The following is a 22,852-nucleotide window of genomic DNA, read 5'->3' as shown; positions in this document are numbered from 1 at the left end:
TAATACATTAAATGAAAATTTATCTCTATTAATAAGCATCTGACAATGAAATGATAGAAAAATTGTGGATGCAAGACAAAATTAGTTCGTTTAACGCACACAATGATTGAACTACTTTAATTATTATTAAGACATCAAATTAAGAATCAAATCACCAAACTGAATTTCAGATTGTAACGACAGATCTCAGCATGCGCCATTGCTTTCCTCCTCGAGGTAATAAAATGTGGGTCATTTGTGATAATGACCATTTATGATCTCATTTTTTTAAAAAAATGCTTTGTTTCACCTTTGCAGGTTTCAATTTTAACCTAGCAGGCAGGAGAATGCTCTTGTATATGTATGGGCGTGTGTCGCCGAGGCCCACCTATACTCCTGGTGACCGTCTTCAGCCTCTCCAAAAGGTCCCCCACGTCCATCTCCTCCGTTTTCATCCACAGGATCATCCTCCAAAGGGGCAGCGGGAGACCAGCAGCCCAGCAAGGAGAAGCTTTCCTGGGGAGAAGAGACAGCTTGCCTGCTTTTACCAAACGGCTCCTTGGAGAGAGTGATGCGGTGGCGTTTTTGGGGGATGGTGATGGGATGGGGATGCGGGGGAATCAGAAGGGTCTAACCACTGATGTGTTTCCTGTGAGCGGTCTTGTATGAAACATGGATGCCCAGAGTGTATGTCACGGGTGATGACGTAGGCCTCGGATACTTGAGCGATGCTAACGTCGCGTCACACTGCACTTGCTGTCGGGACACGTCCTCAATTTGGGTGGGGAATGGAAGGATGGAGGGAGATGATTGGGAGGAGCTGAAGCAGGATGACGATGCGGGCTTGTCTGCAAATCGGTGATGCTGCAAACCTGTGAAGACAATGGTTGGGGGAGGAGAAGCACAGGTCCGCTGTAGTCTCACACGCAACTGTGATTTAGTAGTGACATCGAGTGTCCAAAACGTGTAATTGCATCTTTACATCAACTAACCAAAAAACACCGATACTAATAACGATACGCTGTTAACATATGAAGGCTTAATTGAAAAAAAAAATGATAGCTTAGTTGATACAATTTAGATATTTACATTTCACTCATTTTGTCGATAAATCGAGTGTTGTTCAATGCCAATACATTGACGAAACAATGGTCCCAAACTAAACTAAATCGTCTTAAAGGCAGCTAATTGATAAAGTACGTACGTACAAGAGCACAGAACTTTTTCTTGCGATGTATTTAAGAGATGCTTTTCGTCGTTTTTGTTGTATAATTCGGACGCATTTAGTTTGCATGCGATTGCAATTCATTCGATTGCATCGAAAAGTCAATACCTTTTGTCGCGTTATAATGACGTCAGGTAAAAATCGGGAAATTGTGTTTATTTTAGGTAAATGGAAATCGGTTTGAAACGTTACGTTTCGATAAACGGTTTTAGATTAAACAGTTAGTGTAAATTTTGAAAATAATCCAGCAATTTTTTTTGTATTGAAAATGGGCGGAGTACAGCCACATTTTGGCAGGTACAGAGAATGATATTTAATTCATAAAAAAAAAAAAAAAGTCAAAACTTCATACCAAGCAAAATGACATTACAATGCTCTGTTCCGGGTTGAGTGAACGCTGGCCCGTTTGGCTGCCGCTACTCACCCGCAGAAAAAAAATATCCTGTGACTGTAAAGTGTCATTGAGAGTTTTGAAAGGTGTTTGTGTGTGTGTGTGTGTATACGTGTGTGTATACGCGTGTGCGTGTGTGTGAAATCTAATTTGGTGCAAGGGGAATCTCCAGATGACACTCGAAAGCAAAACACTTAAAATCAAAACCCCCCAAAATTCCAATCAATTTTTTGGGAAGCATTTTATTCATATGGACATGACACAACACTGGAGAACAACTTAAATCAGATTGTTTACAAATCATCATATATTGTAAAATTCTCACTGTATTCTGGGTTAATTGACTGAAATGAATCCTCTACAATTAAAGCGTCACTCCACACGCCAAAACAAGTTCACAACTTTTGCCCATGCAAATAAACATTGATGATTTACTAATTATCACAGTGAAACCTAAATTAGGGAGGAATTTGCGATTCACATTGAAATAAGGCGACACAAACCACGTGTACACAGACAACTGAGTGTATAGTGAGTGCATATGATATATAATACCATACATATCAGTGTCTTAAATTTCATGGTTAAAAAAAAATAGTATGTATTTATATAGATTTTTTTGTCATTTAAAAAGACATAATCCAGATGTTTTTTTTTTATACAGAACCGGTAGTTTTCGCTAGCTTATAAAAGGACACTTGAGGCCAAAAAATGGAGGTGGGAGTGGGGTGGCATAATGTTGCCCTTTTAACAATCACATTATTTGCTTGGGAGAATTACAATTGCATTTCATTGATCTTTTTTTTTTTTTTTTTTTTAATCCAGGACAAGAATTGTTCATCTCCGCTGTGCTTAAAAGTTCCGAAAGGCCATTTACAATCAGAAAAACGTCACGCAGGTTTTAATGCTTTGTCTTTTACCGGGAAGAGAGTGTAGACCAGGGGTGTCAAACTCATTTCAGATGGTGGGTGGGCCACATATGACAAGCTAATATTAGCTTTGACAGTTACATTTAATCTTTTAACAATTTTAAACAGAATTAAATATTTTAAACGTACTATTTTAATGTTTATCTTGAGCAATATTTAATATGGCCAAATAAATGTATCTATCTCCTTCAAAACACACCAAGCACAAAAAAGACTGCCGTTTTCTTCTACGTTAATCGAAACAGTACCACTCTGCCCTCTAGTGGACAATCCTTGAATCGCATCTCATTAAAAATAGCAATTCCTATTCGTTTTTGCATTTTTTATTGATATTATTATTATAAATTGTATTTCTAAGCGCCTTTCAAAACTCTCAAGGTCACTTTAAAGTCACAGGATGGGTTTTTCTGTGGGTGAGCAGCGGCAGTCACACGCGCCAGCGTTCACTCAACCCGGGAGTAACTCAAATAGATAGAAAGCTAGCTAGCTGAGAGATAGCTAATTTTAAACTATCTTGGGGGCCTGATCAAAACTTCTTGTAGGCCGGTTCCGGCCCGCGGGCCGTATGTTTGACACCCCTGGTGTAGACTAAAAGCCACCAATATGTCCAATCCCGACTGCATTAAATTACAAGAATGAGAAATGAAATTCATCTTCAAACCATCATCAACGCACTGTACACAAAAGACGGCCTCTTATACAACTGATTACATCCTTTATATACACAAATCTCAAAAGGAAAAAAAAAATGATTTGTTGTAAAACCTAAATCAATGTTGCAAAATAGTCTTGCACAAGTCATCTCTATAGCAACGCATAACTATAAGGGTACTCAGCACAGGCAAAAATATTTCACAATGTATTTACAGGATATATTTGTATAAAAGGGAATGTTAAAAATGGGGGGAAATAAAAGATTTAATGATTGTTGTTGATGCCGTCTGTCCCTGATTGTCAATGGAACTTAAAGGACAACCGACACCATTTTTGTTTTGTTTCCTGACATCAGAAAAACGTTTGATAGCATCAAAATTAGCCAAAACACGCAGGCTGATGTTTTTAGTCAAATGAAATACACCAATAAAAATGACTTAAAGTGTCCCAAAATGACCAGGTTTCAGTTTCAGAAGGTCCCGCCCCCTTGTTCGTGACGTCACGCCAAGACGTCCTGCCTTGCTCTAGAATCAAAACAATGGCTTCAGATTGGGAGAAGATGCTTTCTTGTTACTCATCCAGTTATGAATATGATTCAAATAGTTCTGAAGAGGAAAGCATAAATGTTTGCAATCGATTAAAGAAGTCCTTCCGTCTCATTTTGAGGCATCTGGACTCCAATGTAGCGTCCCGGAAAATGCATAAAATGGCGCCCAAGGTCCGTTGGAAATGGCCTGATTTGTCTGCTGGGAATTAGTGTCAACTAGTATCAATTAGTAGTCTTGGTGCAACACACAACGATTCACCATCGCGTTATTTATGTTTTTTCCTTCTAATTTCGCCATCAACACAAAGTTTTCAGACCAAAAAAGTACCCAAAATGCATTGTGTGTCGCTTTCTCGGCCAGGGGCGTTCCTTCTGTGACGTCACTTTGGCCATCGTCATCAACTCAAAAATAAGACTTCCTGAATATTCAGCATAAAATATAGCGAGCTATATGCCGTGTAATCTTATTAAAATACGCTCAGTAGAAGTCATTTGAAGCCATTTTACAAATTATGGACACAACTTGTCCGGAGGTGTCGGTTGTCCTTTAATATGATGGCAAAAAAGGTCAGTGTTTCACACCCTGATGCGTCACTCTGCAACTTGTCAATAACTTTTTTGAGGAAAAAAAAAAATCACTCAAATCATTTGATTTCAAATCATATTTTTCAGCAAAGCTGGGTCGAAATAGACTTGCGTGTGTTCAAATATCATGATTCTATTCATTCCGCCTACATATACTTTGCCTCGTTCTAACGTATGACCTCAACATAAGTTTTCCATAACATGGTTTGTTCCCACAAATATGAGGATTATCTCCATTTTTAATATTTGATGATACTTCACAAAAAAAAAGTGTTCTTTTTGAGAGGATTTTTTTTTGTTGTCACGGTGATAGAAAGTACTACATTCTTTTTGTAGTGAAAAATGTGCAAATTGTGCAGAAAGTCAAGCACAATCCTTTTAAGTGATTTCACTACAAATTTCGTTTAGGAAGAGTGGGCAACCCACAGGACATCAAATTCATGTGGGAGTGCGGGACTTTAGTTAGATACATCCTTGTGATTGGTATAAACACACACAAAAAAAATGTTTTAATGTGAAATTTAACCCCGCCCACCCAAAAAAATTATAATAATCAAAATCTGATTGAATACCAAATCCTTCAGTCCCTCAGTGCACACCACCAGGCATGCATTTCAAACAACATTAAAGTGGCAAAAATAAAGAATTAGCGCGACAAAGTTGTCATCTCAGGAGGCAACGAGTGAGCAGTTAAACATTAAAAAAATAAAATAAAAAAAACATTATCTTCACTGTTTCATACATGATCAATCAACTAGGTGAGATCGCACACAAGAAAACAAGACGGTTTGAAGTATGTGCGAGCAAAAAAGTGACACAAAATATAAACAAGTATACCAATATGGCATAAAATTACTATCTCGTATTAAAATGGGGAATTAAAAAACGTTCTAGTTTAAAAGTGGCATAATATCGCGTTAGTGGAAGTCAAGCAGTTAAATCCATTTGTCCATCTTTGGGGGAGTGACCACTTTTTAGCTAGTTGCCGTCGACTAAATATGACATCACAGGTGTGCTCAGGTAACAACCAATCAGGACAGAGCAATTTTCCGGAAGCTGAGTCATGATTGGTTGTCGCTTGGCAAAGCTGTGGTGTCATTTTTCAGTCGGCAGCCATTAGTGATGGGAATTCCGGTTCTTTTCAGAGAGCCGGTTCTTTTGGATCGGCTCACTAAAAAGATCCGGCTCTTATGGCTCCCAAACGGCTACGCAGTTTGTGTTTTTATTGCTTAAATTAACGACCAAAATTAATGTAAAATTATGTGAAAAACTAATTACTCATGTAAAAAAATACATGAGCACAGAGTTAGTGGATGCTAACTTTCACTTTCCCTGCGGTTACTGTGGTCTGATGATCAGCTGTCACTAATTTGTTTTTCATATTAATAATGCTATCCTACCAACTAGTAAAAAATCTAATAATTGAATAACAGCATAATGTGATCACATTTGTCCACCTGTCTACCCTAACGTCCCCCCCTTCTCCTTACTGCTGCATGTGTCTGTAATTCTCCCTTCCCTCCTCTACCATGGATATCGACCAATCACGTGCGGCTTTAACCGAAGACTGGGGGCGGGGAATAGAGGACAAAAAAAGTCGACTCCCATTTCCGGCTCCTTGTTAGGAACCGGCTCTCTTCGTTCACTTCAGAGATCCGGCTCGTTCGCGAATGACACATCACTCGTGGCCATTTTGGATAGACAAGCGGATTGGATTGTTTTAATACATATTCCACCAACGCAATATTAATATTAATCAGAATGCTGTGTTTAGATGAGCGGGGCTGCATTTAACATGAAAATATAAAGACATTTTGCGGGTTGACATTCCTTTTCAGCTTTCAGCTGTTTGTTAAAGGACAACCGACACTATTTTTTTTGTTTCCTAACTGACATCAAAAAAACTTTTTTAGCATCTAAAATAGCCAAAAAACGTAGGCTGATACTTTTAGTCAAATGCAAAACAGCAATAAAAATGACTTCAAGTGTCCCAAAACGACTTCAAAATGACCTCGGAAATGGCGAGTTACAGAAGGTCCCGCCCCCTTGTTCGCGACGTCACGCCAGGACGTCTTGCCTTGCTCGAGAATCAAAACAATGGCTTCAGATTGGGAGAAGATGCTTTCTTGTTACTCATCCACTGATGAATATGATTCAAATAGTTCTGAAGAGGAAAGCATAAATGTTTGCAATCGATTAAAGAAGTCCTTCCGTCTCATTTTGAGGCATCAGGACTCCAATGTAGCGTCCCGGAAAATGCACAAAATGGCGCCCAAGGTCCGTTGGAAATGGCCTGATTTGTCTGCTGGGAATTTGTGTCAACTAGTATCAATTAGTGGTCTTGGTGCAACACACAACGATTCACCATCGCGTTATTTATGTTTTTTCCTTCTAATTTTGCCATCAACACGAAGTTTTCAGACCAAACAAAGTACCCAAAATGCATTGTGTGTCGCTTTCTCAGTCAGGGGCGTTCCCTCCGCGACGTCACATCAGGCATCGTCATCAACTGGAAAACAAGACTTCCTGAATATTCAGCGCTAGTCTTAAAAGGTAAAATATAGCTAGCTATATGCGGTGGAATCTTTGTCAAATACGCTCAGTAGAAGTCATTTGAAGTGATTTTACAAATTATGGACGCAACTTGTCCGCAGGCGTCGGTTGTCCTTTATAGCGCTATTTAAATCAATATGTACTGCATTGTATTGTAATGTATTTGAATCTCTCAATGCTAATTAAAACGTGTTTTTAAACGTAGTGCCAATTGTACCATCATAAAAGCTGCATTAAAACAATTGTTTTCTTCTTCTTCACGTTTTACCAAAAAGAACGCAGACAAATGCAATGAGATGTGCTTTGGTGAAATGGGATAAAGTGCTCATGTAGGAATCACACCTCGCTGTTTTTTTTTTTTTCTCCGCCCTCAACCAAAGGTTTCACTCGATGAAACGTCAGGCGACGAGTTCAAAGGGGACCTGGTCTCAGTGACTCGAACTAAAGAGAACTCTGAGAAGTCCGTGTTGTGCCCCCGGAGACTTACTTGTCCGTTGGTCGTCGTAAACTGTGACGAAGAACCAGATCTGGAGGTCTGGAAGTGAGACTTGAAGTTAGCATCCAAGGCGCTAATCTGAAACGTCTGCAGTATCGTTTGCGGAGAGGACTTTTTGGGAGGTGACCCCTGTTCAAGGAAGTCCTCGTCCGTGGAAGGGGGAGTGGTTTCATCGCTTGAAAAGGAAAACGAATGCTGAGAATCCCCCACCAGAAGTCCAAAGTGAGGTTTCTCCAGAGTGGATCTCAACGGGGAACCGGTCCCCGATTTGAAGCGACTCGGCGACGGGAACTGTTTCTCGGTGGAGAACAACGGCTGCCCGGCTAAGGTTGGGTTTTCCGTCACCAGGCTGAGGCTCTGGCTGGTCAGGTAGCTGTCGTTCTGACTGGTCCTCTCCAAAGCTTGCTGGAGGAACTTGGAATATTCTTGCAGGAGACTGGCCTTCTCCGTCGGCGGTTGAGCCTGAGCGCCGGAAGCGCCGAGGCTCTCCGAGGGACCGGCGTCCGAAACATCGGAGGAATTAATGGAGATGCTGGAGGTCACCTCCGTATCGGCGACGCTGAAGGAAATCTCCGACTGTCCGTTAGCTTTGTTGGAGTAATGGTCCAAAAGAGTCTGAAGAACCTCATCCGGCAACACGTTGCGCTCGTGAATGGTCTTAATCTCCGCGTTCATAGGCTGCGGTTCCAAAACGGTCGTTTCGTCCACGACGGCCGTTGGAGCCACGGCGGGTTGAGACGAGGTGGCGCCGGTGTTCAGGTTGTTAGCCGCTTGAAGGTAACGTTTCTTCTTGAGGAACTGCACGGCGTCGTCGTAGTTGGTGCTACTGGTCGCCGGCTTGGCTGGAGTTTCCGCGGCGTTGCTAACGTCGTCTAAAAGGCTTTGCTTGTCCACGATTTCAAAAGTATAATGAGTGACTTTGTTGTTTTCGTCAAATGACGACAGCGTAGCTAAGCAAGGAGCTTGCTGGCCGGATTGTTTGAACCTTCTTTTCGACACCTTCTTCAGGACCAGTTTCGGAGGCGCTGGCTGCTCCTGGTCATCTCCGTGTTGGGCCGTGGTTTCTTCCGGAAGTTCTACAGAGTAGTCCCCCATCACATATTCGTGTTTGACTTTCGTGGCAAAAATAGGCAGACTTTCGCTTTTGGTGAGTTTCTCTTCTTCTTTCACGGCGGCGGCGGTGGTGGCGGCGAACACCTCCGCCTGGCCGGCGGCGGACGAACCAGAACGCTCAGATTTGTCTGCGCACTTTTGTCGCTTCTTTTTGGGTAAGGCGCACTCTTTGGTGAGAAAGGGGCTTAAGGCGTCTGTCGCGTCGTGCGGCGCTGCGCTTTTTTTGGCCGCCTTGTGGCTCTTTCGCTCCCGGTTTTCGTGGCACATCCTGCGGTGCTTCAAGACACGGTCGGTTCGGGAGAAGTACTGCGGATGATGGGAAAAGAAAAATGCTTTTCACATTTATTTTATTTTTTGTTTGTTTCAGTGACGACCTGATGGAGAATAAAAAGTTATCATATTTAAAAGTTTCACGCTGTTATATGCTTAGTCAACATGTGTGACTCCAATACACAATTGAAGCACAGACAACCTGGGGTCAATCTGGGGTCAACAGACACAGCTTGTTAAATTGTCATCTTCATCTAGGAGATCTGGCCTTGGACAGAATTTAGGACTTGGGGAAACTCCTTTATCACAGAAGCAATTTACGACTTGAAACTCCTACAAAGGAAGAGCTCATTAGCCAGGTTACAAATTTATCAGTTCATGGAAGAGACAATGTTTTATTGCTTACAGCTGTGCCCGCTCAGAACGTACCAGGGGCGTGGTATTCTAATCAAGAAAACTATGTTTTACTAATGTATCACTTAAATTTGCATAGACTCTCAATAAATAGCTTGGCAGAGGGCTGCAGAATTCAGGGGTCTGTCATGAATGACTGCGTCTCCTGCCGGCAGTATAGACGATCTTTCTGGGTTCGAGTCTTTGTCCACAGTGTCCGATCGAACATCTCTGGCACGGCCCCATGATAACGTTAACGGAAGTTTTGGACGGATAAAAGCTCGACACGAAAGTAGCCGCAAAAAAGTAACCTGGTGACAGTAGTCGCATTGGTAGGGCTTCTCTCCACTGTGTGTCCGCTTGTGTCTCTCCATGTGATACTTTTGGATGAACTTCATACCGCACTCATCGCAGCGGAAAGGCTTCTCACCTATAAGTATCAACACAAAAGATTTATATTAATACATAAATACACATATATATATAAATCAATAAATAAAGAGAGAGACAGAGAGAGAGACAGCATCCAAGAAATAATTTGTGTGTGGAAACACTCACCAGTGTGTATTTTCTCATGTCTCTGGAGAAGATATTTTTGAATGAAGCGCATGTCGCACTGGCTGCACTCAAATGGTTTCTCGCCTGCAATATCAAAAACATGCTCATATAAAATCTATTATTTGATATAATCGATGATGTTATTTGATTTTTTTTACGTACCTGTGTGAATATAGACGTGCCTCTGCAGATGATAGTTGGTTCGAAATGCCGCATTACAGTGAATACAAACATGGCACTTGGGGCTTTGGATGTCAAATGAACCATCCTCGTTGATGCTTAGAATCTAAAAAAAAAACATGCAAAAAGGAACCATTTTTATGATATGTACGTACCTCGGTTTACGAACCCCTTGGCTTACGAACTTTTCGGTTTACGAACGTTACATTTATGAAATTTTAACCTTGGCATACAAACTATTTTTCGGGATACACACGGAGCTGCCACAATGAGTGATGTGTCGTTCGCGAACGAGCTCGTTCTCCTGACAAGAAAATGGCAGCCGGCTTGTTTATGTCCTCTATTCCCCGCCCCCAGTCGCCGGTTAAAGCCACGTGATTGGTCAAGAACGCAGCAGTGAGGGGAAGTGCTCGTGGACTCGTTTCAACTTTATTGATAGTTCAAAGGCAGAGTGTAGACTGCAAGGTTAAATTCCCATCAACCAGGCTCCACAAACAACCCGCACAAGCCATCTGTACACTTGATGCAAAAAGCTATCAACCCAGCTAAACAGAACACAATTGATGAGGAACAAGGTAAAATGATGGCAGAGAAATCACCGACAAGGGATCATTCCTCAAGATGGTGAAAGAAGAAGGCTACTACAGTACAATGCTGATGAAAGCGGCCACTCAGTCTATCAAGCCATCAACGACCATCACAAAGGTCAATAAAATGACTTTATTATACAGTACCGTTTATTTCTTTCATTATAATACCATAGCAGATTTATTATACATACAATAATGTATATTTTGTGTAGATTTAAGGCATAGAAAATTAGAAAATGATGTTTTATGTAGACCTGGGAACGGATTATTCTCATTTTAATGGTGTCCTATGGGAAATTTATTTTTGGGATACACACTTTTCGCCTTACACACTCTGTCTGGGAACCAACTAAGTTTATAAGCTAAGGTATCACTGTACTTGCTCAACGGATGGATGGAGGTCACTTTTTTTTGTCCTGGGAGTTACCTTTGCCGGCGATCGCTGTTTCCTTTTCTTCTTTTTGGGACACACGATCAAATCCTTGACTGCTTTTTTGTCCTTCTTCATCGGCAGTGGCTGCTCGCTCACTTTTAATTCTTGCTTAATGCTCAGCTGGATCAGAAATGAAGAGAAAGAGAAAGAGAGAGAGATATTTTCAAGATGGACATTTCAAGAAAAAAAATATGGACATTGTTTCCTGGTTAATGGCACCCTCTAGTGGAGTAGTAGTAAATCACACCACATTTTTTTCAGTCTGGATTAATTCAGACATAGCACTACTGAAGGCCTTGCGATGAAATTTGCGCCCCACCACTGCATTCGACTCACTTGTCATGAAATTTGTAAGAGATGGCGTCACATGGTGATGAATGTGAATATTTTTTAGAAACCGGCACCGGCTCTAGAATCAAATCTCCCACAATAAACCATCTCATTATTTTAGCATTTTAAGCAAATATAAGAGTGGCCATCAACTTTAGCTGGCATAAACTCACAGGCAAACAGGGCAATTTATGGGTGAGCTTCAGCGGGAAATGCACTCCCACTTCTCCTCCTTCTTCATCACCTCCGCCACTGTTTTTGGACATCTCCTGCATCATCAGCTGCTCAGGTGGAACCAGATCGTGAGTTACCAGCGAGCTCACGGTCAAGTTTTCATCTTCGTCCTCATCGTCATCGTCTTCCGCCAACAACGGGTGATTTGCCAGAGATCGTTCGCCCAACGTCATCACCAGGCCGACTCTCCTTCCGCTGTCTACGACGGCGCCGCCGCCGCACTTAAACAGCATGCCGTCCAACTTGTCCTCAGTGTTCATCGTACATAGAGTAGTTCCAGACTGTGAGGAAAAACAGCCATGAGGTCACCACGTGTTGTCATAAAAGTCTAATATTTGCACTGTAGATAACTTGTGAATAATCCATTCATTCTCCATACCACTTGTCCTCATAATGGTGAGCCAAGCCAAAATAAGGGTTGAAGCAAGCGGATGGTCAGTGCCCAGATTCAAACACAGAAACCCAAAAACAGCCCTGGCAGATGGTCTGACCACTACTTAAAGGACAACCGATATCACTTTTTTGTTTCCTAACTGACATCAGAAAAAATGTTTCATAGCATCTAAAATACCCAAAACACATAGTATATTTTTAGTTAAATGCAAAACACTAATAAAAATGACTTAAAGTGTCTAAAAACTACTTTAATTTGAAACCGGAAGTAGCCAGTTTCAGAAGGTCCCACCCCCTTGTTCGTGTTGTCACGCCAAGACGTCTTGCCTTGCTCGAGAATCAAAATAATGGCTCCGTGGAAATTGTCCCCTGGGAAGTTTTTTCAGCGAATATCAAATAGAAGTCTTGGTGCAACACACAAGGGTTCACCATCGCATTATTTATGTGTTTTCCTTCTCATTTCGCCATCAACACGGATCAACACCAAGTTTTCAGACCAAACAAAGTACCGGAAAATGCATTAACGCCATAAAACGACTGCTACAATGTGTCCTTTCTCGGTCAGGGGTGTTCCTTCCGTGATGTGACGTGAGGACTCGTCACCAACTCAAAAACAAGACTTCCGGAATATTCAGCGCGAGTCTTAAAACGTAAAATATAGCTATATGCGGTGGAATCTTTGTAAAATACACTCAGTAGAAGTCATTTGAAGCCATTTTACAAATTATGGACACAACTTGTCCTGAGGCGTCGGTTGTCCTTTAAGTTAGACGAAAATGTTGACCCCAAATGTGTAAATTCTCAAACCAGTCGGAACTCGAGGAACAGGTTGTGTTGTCTACAGTTTGGAATTCCATACCAGGATGAAGATATGCTTCTTTTCGGTGAAAATTGTGTATTTTATTCCGACCGTTCTTTAAAAATACAACACGTGCCACCACAGTATTGCATAAAAAATACAAACCCACTGTTATGATTTAAGTAAAACATTGATTATTCCGTACGAGTGCGTAATTACATATTTGCAAATGTGCTGACGACACATCTTGGTCAGACACTGTAATTTAAACATTCCGCTTGTTTTAACGTTTGTAAAAGTATACATAAACAAGTTGCGAGCAACCAATGTTTGCTTGTTGACCTCATGGACGATTTTTCCTGGAGGTTTGCAGAGTAAAGGCTGAAAGGGGTCACCGAAAGACAGATGGAAACACGGCAGCTATTTGTTTGCAAGCGTTTCCAGCTTATTTTGTTAATGTAAAGTGGGTTCGTTCGGCTGAACTGCTTGGCTACATGGTTCGTTAGCTTATGCTTGTCAAGGTACTAAAATGTAGAACGTCTCAGCGGAAACACTCAGGGATATTTCAAAATTGGAGTTTTCTTACGGCTGGCAATGAGAACTAAAACTGGTTATTTCACAAATATTCAATTCAATATTACACTACACCGAGCAATTAATGTCAATTATTTTTTAATGGAACTCCGTATCCGTATTTCTAGAAATCAGATTCACATATGATTTTTATTTTGAAGGACGAACTGACAAAACTAAAAAATTGACGCTAGCAGCAAGGCCTGCTCAATGTTGGCTAGCTGCTAGCAAGTTACAGCTGGTTTAATGTCAACCGTGTTTACATGCACTTGTGTCGTTGATTTACATGCAAACATTAACCACGGAAGTTAACATATTTATAACGGCCGATTAAAAGCCCTGGTTCGCATTACTGACAACGTCCGTCGAGAGGTGCGCTTCACTGTAGAGCTCGTAGCACCTTGCGTTTCCTAGCTCACTTCGCTCAATAGGCCCCATATACACAAGTCGCCTTAGAAAAACTCGATAACTTGCTAGCTCGCTCAAGCTCACACGAGACCGCAAATCTCAGTTGACACATGGAATAATACTAAAACTCTTTTCTTACCTGCAACTCGCTCTTTAAGCCCGTTTAACTGTCATAATTGCCTTGCGAGACTAGTGTACTCAGTGTGCGGAATAATCAAATCGCTCACGTTTCACGGACACTAGAACGTGTGGATTTGTCGCCTCCTGGCGGCCAGAATGCGGTAGCGCGTACGACAATGTGATTGTAATTACATCTGTTGCTCTTTTTAATTCGACACTTATAATTACTCACTTGGTCGTGTGATTAATTTGTTCGTTGGACACTAAAACAGCAATAAATTCTTTTAATTACTATTCCTGTGTGTGTATTTATGCTACATGATCATGGATATCGTTTAATTTGTGATGGGTTTATTTACAAACTGCACTGGGTTAACAAAAACGTTCACAGGCTGTGCGCATATAGCTAAAATCTTAATTCCACTATGTTTAATTGTATTGCATGATACATATTTTTAATCGAGCCATCCATCTATTTTATAATTGTTTATATATGTATACACAATGATCCCAGGCATGCTGGCGCCTATCCCAGCATTCTTAGTAGTAGGCAGGGGACACCCTGAACTGGTTACCAGCCAATCGCACAGGTGTTTTTAATTTTGTTTGGATGGAGAGATTATTAACTGCCAGACAGGTGCAAAAATGTGTCGACTCCAATGCCAGGGTTTTTGTCATTGTCACTCGAATTGCAGGGCCCACAGAATATTGAGTTTTAGGACTACATAAATATTCAGTGTAGTGTAAAAAAAAAAGTGATTCTCCTCTTTCATCCGAAAAAAAAAGAGTTAATTCCTAAATTAAATTGGTCTGGAGTTATATGACCTTGAAATGAGGGAGGCAATACATACATTGGTTTATATTGCGCTTTAACAACAGCTGAAGCTGGAACAAAGTGCTAACATGGACAAAAGCGAAATGCTGCCCCCTTGTGGAAGTGGAAAAAACATTACCAGAGGCCATGGCCAGAGCTTTATCAGCACCCAAAAGGGAAAAAAAGAACACATTTGGGAATGGCGCTCTACGTCATATTTTAATTTCCCGAATAAATTTGTGGATGGCAGTGAATGAGTTAATATTATGTGGGGAATGCAATTTTGAGACCATCAATAACACCGAAACAATTAAACTGTATAGAGTGATACCTCAGTTTACGAACTTTATTGGTTCCCAGAAAGTGTGTAAGGCAAAAAGTTTGTCTTCCAAATCTTTATTTCCCATAAGAAACCATTAAAATGAGAATAATCTGTTCCCAGGTCCCCATAAAACATAATTTTCAATTTAATAAGCCTTAAAACGACACAGAATATATCTTATTTTATGTATAATAAAAGTGCTATTGTATTGTAATTAAATAAATAAACTGTACCGTATAATAAAGTCGTTTTTATGACCTTTGTGACGGTCGTTGATGTAGTCGCTTCTTGATGATACCCGAGTGAAGTTGCCGTGCTTTCTTAGCGATAATACCCTCACTCACACTGTCCCCTGCTAGCTCCTTTTCGTTAATCCAAATCAACAGAATGTTTTCAACCTCTTCTATTGCCTGAGACCGTTGCTTAGACAACACACAAAGACCCATAGCCACACGTAGCAATGATCGACTTAGCATACTGCTACTGGGACGCCAAGTTGGGTGTTTTTCGAGGATCTCCTTTTTCTGCTCGACCGTAATTTTCTTTTCTTTGGCTGGCTGCGCTGGGGTCTTTTTCGGTCCCATAATAGCAAAAGTACTCCACTCGATAACAAACCACGTCTGCATCGAAAGAAAGAGGGTGACAAAAACTAGTTAGCCAACGGTTCGTCTGCTGAAGACAAGTTCATCAACCAAGATTATATTCTCGCGAATTAAATGTTTAAAAGTTTGTGAGCTAAAGCGTTCGTAAACTGAGGTGTGACTGCATTTAGTTTGTGTGACGGCGTGAGGGGTCACAATCGAACCAAAAAAAAAAACCGTTCCATCTCCAATTTGGTGCAATGCAGTCGGACGCAACTCCAATGTGATGATGACTGAGCCAACGCATTTTGGCGCACACAACACAATCAACCTGTTAGAGAGCCCCCCCCCCCCAATTTGGAGAAGTAACTTAGCTTTTTGGTGCTCCGCGTCTCATCTCGCGGGGGGGGAAGACAGCCCACCCACTCGTCACTCATCACCGTTACCCCCCCCCCCCCCCTCTCCCACCACCAGCACCACCCCTCTTGTGCCGCCTTTAGTGAGGGGAAGCCCCTTACCACGCTTGACTCGCTGAGCGGCTCTCCTTGCATCGCTCGTGCACACCCGTTCGTGCACTCCGTTCTCCTCAACAGTTGCCAGCAGACCGAAGACGGAAAAAAGGGGACGCGGAGAGCATAGCAAGCTCCTGCGCACAACCCCGACCGGCTTTCTGCTCCTGACATGCAGTCGCTCATCTCTCCGGTGACCAAGGCCATCTTAGTGGCACTCTTCATCTTCGCCATCCTCCTCATCCTCTACGTGATCCTTTGGTACATTTGCAGGGACGTGGATTGCGATCACGGCATCTGAGGATTTTATTTAAAGCAAAATCTGAAAGAAGAAGAAGAAGAAGAAGAGAGTCTGACAAATGGAGGAGCGTGGGGTCACCGTGTGATTTTTTTTTTTTTTTTTTTTAAGTTACGCGTCAACATGCGGGCACTACCTTTGCCCCCCTTAAATTACACCTTTTCTAACTTGAGCGCGGCACCCAGCGCCTAATCAATGATGAGATTGATTCTCGTCAATGCTGAACGGTGGAAAAGGTGTCATCGGGAAGGCACGTCCAGGCGGGCTCGGGTCGCGCGTTGACCGCCAGTGACATTGCGGTAAAGCAAGCATGGCAGTCTCTTAAGGTCAGGAATCGACAATGTTTGCCTTGGCTTTTTTTATTTAGTTTATGTCATTTAATCTTAGTAATTTGTTTGTTTATTCATTTATTTAATCATTTATTTATTTATTTATTTATTTATTTATTTATTTATTTATTCATTTATTTATTTATTCCTACCTTTGTGTATCTATTTATGTATTTATTTATACGTTTATTTATCCATTAATTTATCAATTCATTTATCCATTTATTTATGTGTTTATTTATGTATTTCGTTATACCAACATTATTTATTTATTGTTTATTTTTGTGTTTAGTTATTTATGTATTTATGTACATGTATGTATGTATTTATTTATTTATTTATTTATTTATTTATTTATTTATTTCTACCTTTGTGTATCTATTTATTTATGTATTTATTTACGCACTTATTTATGCATTTATTTATCCATTTATTTACGAATCCATTTATTTATGATTATTTATGTATTGTTTATGAATGTGTTTAGTTATTTGTGTATTTATGTATGTATTTTTGTATTTATATTAATTTATCCATTTATTTGTCCATGTATTTATTTGTGTATTTATGTTTTTAATTAATTATTTTTTTTTTCATTTGTGTTTATTTATTTCGTTATCTATTTATTTACCCATTTATTTATTTGTCTGTGTACTTATTTATTTAGTGGCTGTCGCTGCTCACCTGCAGAAAAAATATCCAGTGACTGTAAAGTATCCTTGAGTTTTGAAAGGCGCTTATAAATTAAATGTATTTATGTATTTATGTATTTATTTATTTATTAATTTATTTATTTATGTGTTTATATATATATATATATATATATATATATATATATATATATATATATATATATATATATATATATATATATATATTTGTGTATGTATTTACTATCTATATTAATTAATTATTTTTATTTATTTATTTATTTATTTATTTATTTATTTGTGTTGATATATTTATTTGTGTATTTATTTATGTAGTGATCTATTTATCCATGTATTCATCCAATTATTTATTTATACGTTTATTTATCCAGTTATGTATCCATTTCTTTACCCGTTTATGTATCTATTTATGTGTGTATTTATTTATGTATTTATTGATTTATTTATGGGCTGCAGCGTTAGTTCATCTGGTTCTGCATTGGAGGTTCGCACATGGGCAAAATGATATCCGATCTCCCGACATTATCTACATTGGCTTCCCTTTTTTGGTAATATTTTTTTTTTTTTTTTTTTTTTTTTTTTTTTCCAAAACAGCTTCATAATATATCCATATTATGAATATTGAGATTATCATGCAATCAATTCCCCTTGACTTGAAAAATTGCTTGTTTCCATTTCATCAATCCTCCACTACACGGTGTATTATTTCCACTGCGGCCACATTGGACCCACGGTGCCAGGATGTGTGCTGTCACATGACCCATAAAGCTATTTAATGGTGATCGGGGGGTGGGGGGTGTGAAATAAGGGGTGATTGGTATTCTCAAATCTTTCTCCAGACCCCCCCCCCCCCCCCTCCTCAAATCCAGATACTTTGTCCATTTGCATATATTCCAAAATGGAGAACGTGAAGGACACGTCAAGGACAAACTGCTTCTTATAACAGGAATCATCGCATGCTTTTACAAACTGAGAGTTCATTTCAAATGTCATCTCCGAGATATGATATTAGACGCGGATGAAAAGATGGCAAAGTGATAGAAGCTGCCGGAAGATTTGACACCTGTCTAAGATGGGGGGGGTGGGGGGGGGGTCTCCTCATCATTATTCTCGCTTTAAACAGCAGAAAGGTTGTTTAGCCGTAGAACAGCTCCCAACTCAAGAGTGAAGTGAATATTTGAATATTTGCTATGTAGCTAGCTAGCTAACAAGCTAGCTGTCTATTGGCTAGCTGGCTATCCAGCTATCTATTAGCTATATCAAAGGATCAGCGGTTCGTCACCAAATGAGTAGAGTCACAAGTAACCTATCTATGGTACTCCTTAACTGTCACTCAGACGCACACACAGAGACAAAATGTCGTGCGTAAAATAACAGGCCTGATTCTCCCGGTCCCAGCATGTCTGATGGCGGAAAAATACAGCGAGGACAAGAAGGTGTGTGGCGACAATCTGTTTGTTATTAACACTGACACGCTTTGTCTTGGTCGCTCTGCTCGACTGTGGCGTAACAAACAAGAAATACACTGTGTGTGTCTTTGTGTTGTGTGTGTTTCCGTGTGTGTGGGTCCGTTCGTGTGCGTGTGTGTGTGCTTGTGTGTGTATATCTGTGTGTCGGTGTGTTTTTGTGTTGTGCGTTTCTTTGCGTGTGTGGGTCTGTTTGCGCACGTGTGTGTTTGTATGCTTTTGTGTAAATATGTGTGTGTGTGTGTGGGTCTGTTTGTGTGTATATCTGTGTGCGTGTTTGTGTGCATATCTGTGTGTTTTAGTGTGTATGTGTGTGTTTGGGTGTGTGTGTGCATATCTGTGTGTTTTAGTGTGTCTGTGTGTGCATGTATGTGTATATCTGTGTGTTGAGTGTATGTTTGTGTGTGTGGGTGCATGTTTGTGTGTTTGTGTGTGTTTTGTGTGTGTGTTTGTGTTGTGTGTTTTTGTGTGTGTGGGTCTATTTGTGTGTGTGTGTTTGTGTGCTTGTGTGTATATATCTGTGTCTGTGTGTGTGTGTGTTTGTGAATGTGTATATCTGTTGGTCTGTGTGTTGAGTGTGTGTTTGTGTGTGTGTCTGTGTGTGTTTTAGTGTGTATGTGTGTCTGTGTGTGTGTTTGTGAATGTGTATATCTGTTGGCCTGTGTGTTGAGTGTGTGTTTGTGTTTGTGTGCGTGCGTGTTTGTGTGCTTATGTGTGCATGTATGTGTTTGTGTGTGCTTGTCTATGTGTATATCTGTGTGTCTGTGTGTCGAGTGTGTGTTTGCGTGCATGTGTGTGTGTGTGTGTGTGCTTATACTCTCTTCTTTCATCAGAAAAAAAAGTACATCCACAAGTTATATGGCTCTGGAGTTATCTGAGCTTGAAATGGAGGCGGCTATACAAAAGGCAAATGCTGCCCTCGCGTGGAAGGGAAATAATATTGCCAGAGGTCTGACCGGCGCTTTATCGCCGACCTGCAAGAAAAAAAAAAAACTACAAAATAAGAGTCCCCAACTACAAAATAAGAGTTTGTGGCTGCCAGAAAACCTCAACAATGATACACCTTGATCGAGGCAGGTTCAATCACGATTGAAGTCATAAAATATGAAAGATTGAAAATGAATTATTGAAGCTGCAGGAAGTTCCTATTCTGCCCGTGTAAGACACACACAAAAGGGGGGAAGGGGACGTGTCTTTTTTAAACAAAGCCCTGCACTGATGTAGTCTTTGCCGGTTCAATATGAAGACAACCTTGGCAAATGCGGACGTGATTGTTTCCCCATCAACAAATGTCAGCTGTCTCAAGTGAGACAAGCAAGACATTCAAATACTTGCACGGCTTGGCGTCATCAGTCCACTCTTGTCACGCTGACATGTCCCTTGATGAAAAGACCGATCACCTATTCCAAAAAACATTTGGTCAACACCACAATAAACCGTCAGCTTGCTAAATGAATCGTGTTGCTAGGCGACGGTTCGCCAGCTTCTGCGTATTTGTTAGCCCGACAAAATTCAAGCCTACATCCTAGCGGCGAATGTTTGCGAAATGTCCTTACGCGGTGGAAAAGGCTAATAGTTGCTAACCGTCACAACGCTGCGCCAAACGCTCGCTAACCGTCTCCGTGTCATTCGCTAACACATACATGCTATGTTTAAGAAATCACTTCATCAGCATAACTAAGCCTATAGTTGCCTAAGCAGTCTGATACCAGGGCAAATTGGGCAATCAGGCAAGTCGGCAGTCAGGACAATAGAAGTAATCAGTGGAGACGCAGGGATTAGTCCTCTGCTCCCCCCAACCTGAGAGCAGGGACCAATCATCGTTGAGAACGGCACCGCCTCGTCTGGACAGTAGAGATATAAATATATATAGGGCCTTTCTATCTTTTTGAGTTATTCTGGTTTGAGTGAACGCCGGCGTGTGTGCCTGCCACGGCTCACCCACAGAAAAACTGATCCTGTGACTGCAAAGTGACCTTGAGAGTTTTGAAAGACGCTTATAAATGACACGTATTATTATTCCCTAGCTAGCTATATATTTGGTATCTATTAGCAAGCTGGCTAGCTATTTATCTAGCCAGCTATCTATTAGTAATCTATTAGCTAGCTGGCTAGCTAACTTTCTATCTTTTTGAGTTATTCTGTGTTGAGTGAACGCTAGCGTGTGTAGCTGCCGCTGCTCACCCACAGAAAAACTTATCCTGTGATGTAAAGTGACCTTGAGAGTTTTGAAAGGCGCTTAGAAATGAAATGTCTTCTTCTTAGTCTTCTTCCTGTTCTTCTGGTTCTTCTTGTTGTTCTTTTTCCTGTTCTTCTTCTAGTTCTCCTTGTTCTTCTTCTTGTTCTTCTTCTTGTTCTTCTTGTTTTTGTTCTCCTTCCTGTTCTTCTTGTTTTTCTAGTTCTTCTTGTTTTTGTTCTTCTTCCTGTTCTTCCTGTTCTTGTAGTTCTTCTTGTTCTTCTAGTTCTTCTTGTTCTTCTTCTTGTTATTCTAGTTTTTGTTCTTCTTCTTCTTCTTCTTCTTTTTCCTGTTCTTCTCCTTGTTCTTCTTCTTCTTCTTCTAGTTTTTGTTCTTCTTCCTGTTCTTCTTGTTTTTCTAGTTCTTCTTGTTTTTGTTCTTCTTCCTGTTCTTCCTGTTCTTGTAGTTCTTCTTGTTCTTCTAGTTCTTCTTGTTCTTCTTCTTGTTCTTCTAGTTTTTGTTCTTCTTCCTGTTCTTCTTCTTCTTCTTCTTCTTCTTTTTCCTGTTCTTCTCCTTGTTCTTCTTCTTCTTCTTCTAGTTTTTGTTCTTCTTCCTGTTCTTCCTGTTCTTCTAGTTCTTCTTGTTCTTCTTCTAGTTCTTCTTCTTGTTCTTCTTTTTCTTCTTCTTCTTCTTCTTACGATTAATCGTTAGCTTCATTCCGCTAACAAACAAACATAGCCACAAAGTGTGATTAAAGACTACAATCTGTCCGGTCGATCATTGCGTCCTCAACTGTGTCTTTTTGTGGGTGGTAAGAGGCGGAGAAGGCCGTGTCCCTTTTCTCTTAACGTCACCAATATGTCATCGCCCTCTACTCAAATTGGCTCGGCGCAAGATAGTTGTCCTGAAGCACGCACACCTCAAAGCCATAAAAATAGATTGCGAGTGACTCAGCCGTTATGTAAAGTCCATCTTCGATGTTGGGGGGTGGGGGGGGGGTGCTTCGGGAGCTTTATGTCAGTTTAGCTGGATGCCACCGGAGTTGAGGTGACACATGTCTTCTGTGTTCGACTTTCGGCACACAAAGACACATAAAGAACACACAAAGAACACACAAGTGCTTCCTTCCTTCATTTTTCACTTTCAAGTCGGCATTCCCGAGTGCCTGCTTCCCGACGGAATAACATGTGATGCACTCGGCATGATAGAATCCCCTTCAGGCTCAACTGCTACATGATTAGCATTTTAGAACTCACCGGGAGGGAAACACCACTTCACCGATAAATCACATCTGACAGCCCTTTGGCCAGGTAGCCAGTTGAATATACAGTAATACCTTGGCTTACGAACTTAATTGGTTCGCAGATAGAGTGTGTAAGGCGAAGTGTGTATCCCAAAAATTAATTTCCTATAGGAAACCATTATAATGAGAGTAATCCGTTCCCAGGTCCTCATAAAACATAATTTTCTACTTTCTAATTTTCTAAATATATATTTATAATATTTCAAAATATACATTATTGTATGTATAATAAATGTGCTATGGTATTATAATTAAAGAAATAAACTGTACTAAATATAAAGTCGTTTTATTGACCTTTGTGATGGTTGTTGATGGCTTGATGGAATGGAGTGGCCGGTTTCATCAGCATCAAACACTTGATGAGGAACGTAGCTTCCTTCTTTCACCATCTTGGAATGATCCCTTGTAGGTGCTTTCTCTGCGATCATTTTACCTTGTTCTTCATCAATTGTGTTCTGTTTAGCTGGTAGATAGCTTCTATCTATCTAGTTAGCTAGCTATCTAGTTAGCTATTTAGCTAGCTAGAAAATACTTCAAGAGTTCAGTCACCGGCTTTCAAAAGCATGACGATACAGTCCTTTCTTTCCAGCAGTTGTATTGCTAGCTCTGACTTGCTAGCCGCACACAGCA

The 22,852-nt window shown here is 40.6% G+C and overlaps 2 protein-coding genes across 7 annotated transcripts in view; both read right to left on the bottom strand.

The window, feature by feature from the left end:
• LOC148894241 (guanine nucleotide exchange factor DBS-like) overlaps nucleotides 1-804 on the bottom strand; it is a 31,788-nt gene extending 30,984 nt beyond the window's left edge. The window contains exon 1 of one of the 2 annotated variants that reach the window (XM_089002693.1): nucleotides 368-804. In XM_089002693.1, the coding sequence (XP_088858819.1) occupies nucleotides 368-446 (79 nt within the window). In that variant the 5' untranslated portion in view covers nucleotides 447-804. The remainder of the gene's footprint in view (nucleotides 1-367) is intronic. The other variant, XM_089002691.1, reaches the window with a different exon arrangement.
• Nucleotides 805-1,817: 1,013 nt separating this feature from the next.
• The window catches only part of znf148 (zinc finger protein 148), a 103,596-nt gene continuing 82,561 nt past the window's right edge, over nucleotides 1,818-22,852 (bottom strand). For 4 of the 5 annotated variants that reach the window (XM_089002111.1, XM_089002107.1, XM_089002109.1 and 1 more), the window contains 7 exons: nucleotides 15,989-16,301; nucleotides 11,400-11,741; nucleotides 10,891-11,016; nucleotides 9,856-9,979; nucleotides 9,694-9,777; nucleotides 9,447-9,565; nucleotides 1,818-8,778 (listed from right to left, as the gene is read on the bottom strand). In XM_089002111.1, coding sequence (XP_088858237.1) covers nucleotides 7,234-8,778; nucleotides 9,447-9,565; nucleotides 9,694-9,777; nucleotides 9,856-9,979; nucleotides 10,891-11,016; nucleotides 11,400-11,741; nucleotides 15,989-16,222 — 2,574 coding nt within the window. In that variant the 5' untranslated portion in view covers nucleotides 16,223-16,301 and the 3' untranslated portion in view covers nucleotides 1,818-7,233. Of the gene's footprint in view, nucleotides 8,779-9,446; nucleotides 9,566-9,693; nucleotides 9,778-9,855; nucleotides 9,980-10,890; nucleotides 11,017-11,399; nucleotides 11,742-13,772; nucleotides 13,867-15,988; nucleotides 16,302-22,852 lie in introns of those variants that run through there. The other variant, XM_089002112.1, reaches the window with a different exon arrangement.

This window comes from Hippocampus bargibanti, linkage group LG08 (genome assembly GCF_051943395.1).
Source record: "Hippocampus bargibanti isolate YZ-2025 linkage group LG08, ASM5194339v1, whole genome shotgun sequence".
Lineage (NCBI taxonomy): Eukaryota > Metazoa > Chordata > Actinopteri > Syngnathiformes > Syngnathidae > Hippocampus > Hippocampus bargibanti.
Note: the sequence above shows the minus strand (reverse complement) of the source record. Positions and strands in the feature narration are given on the sequence as shown.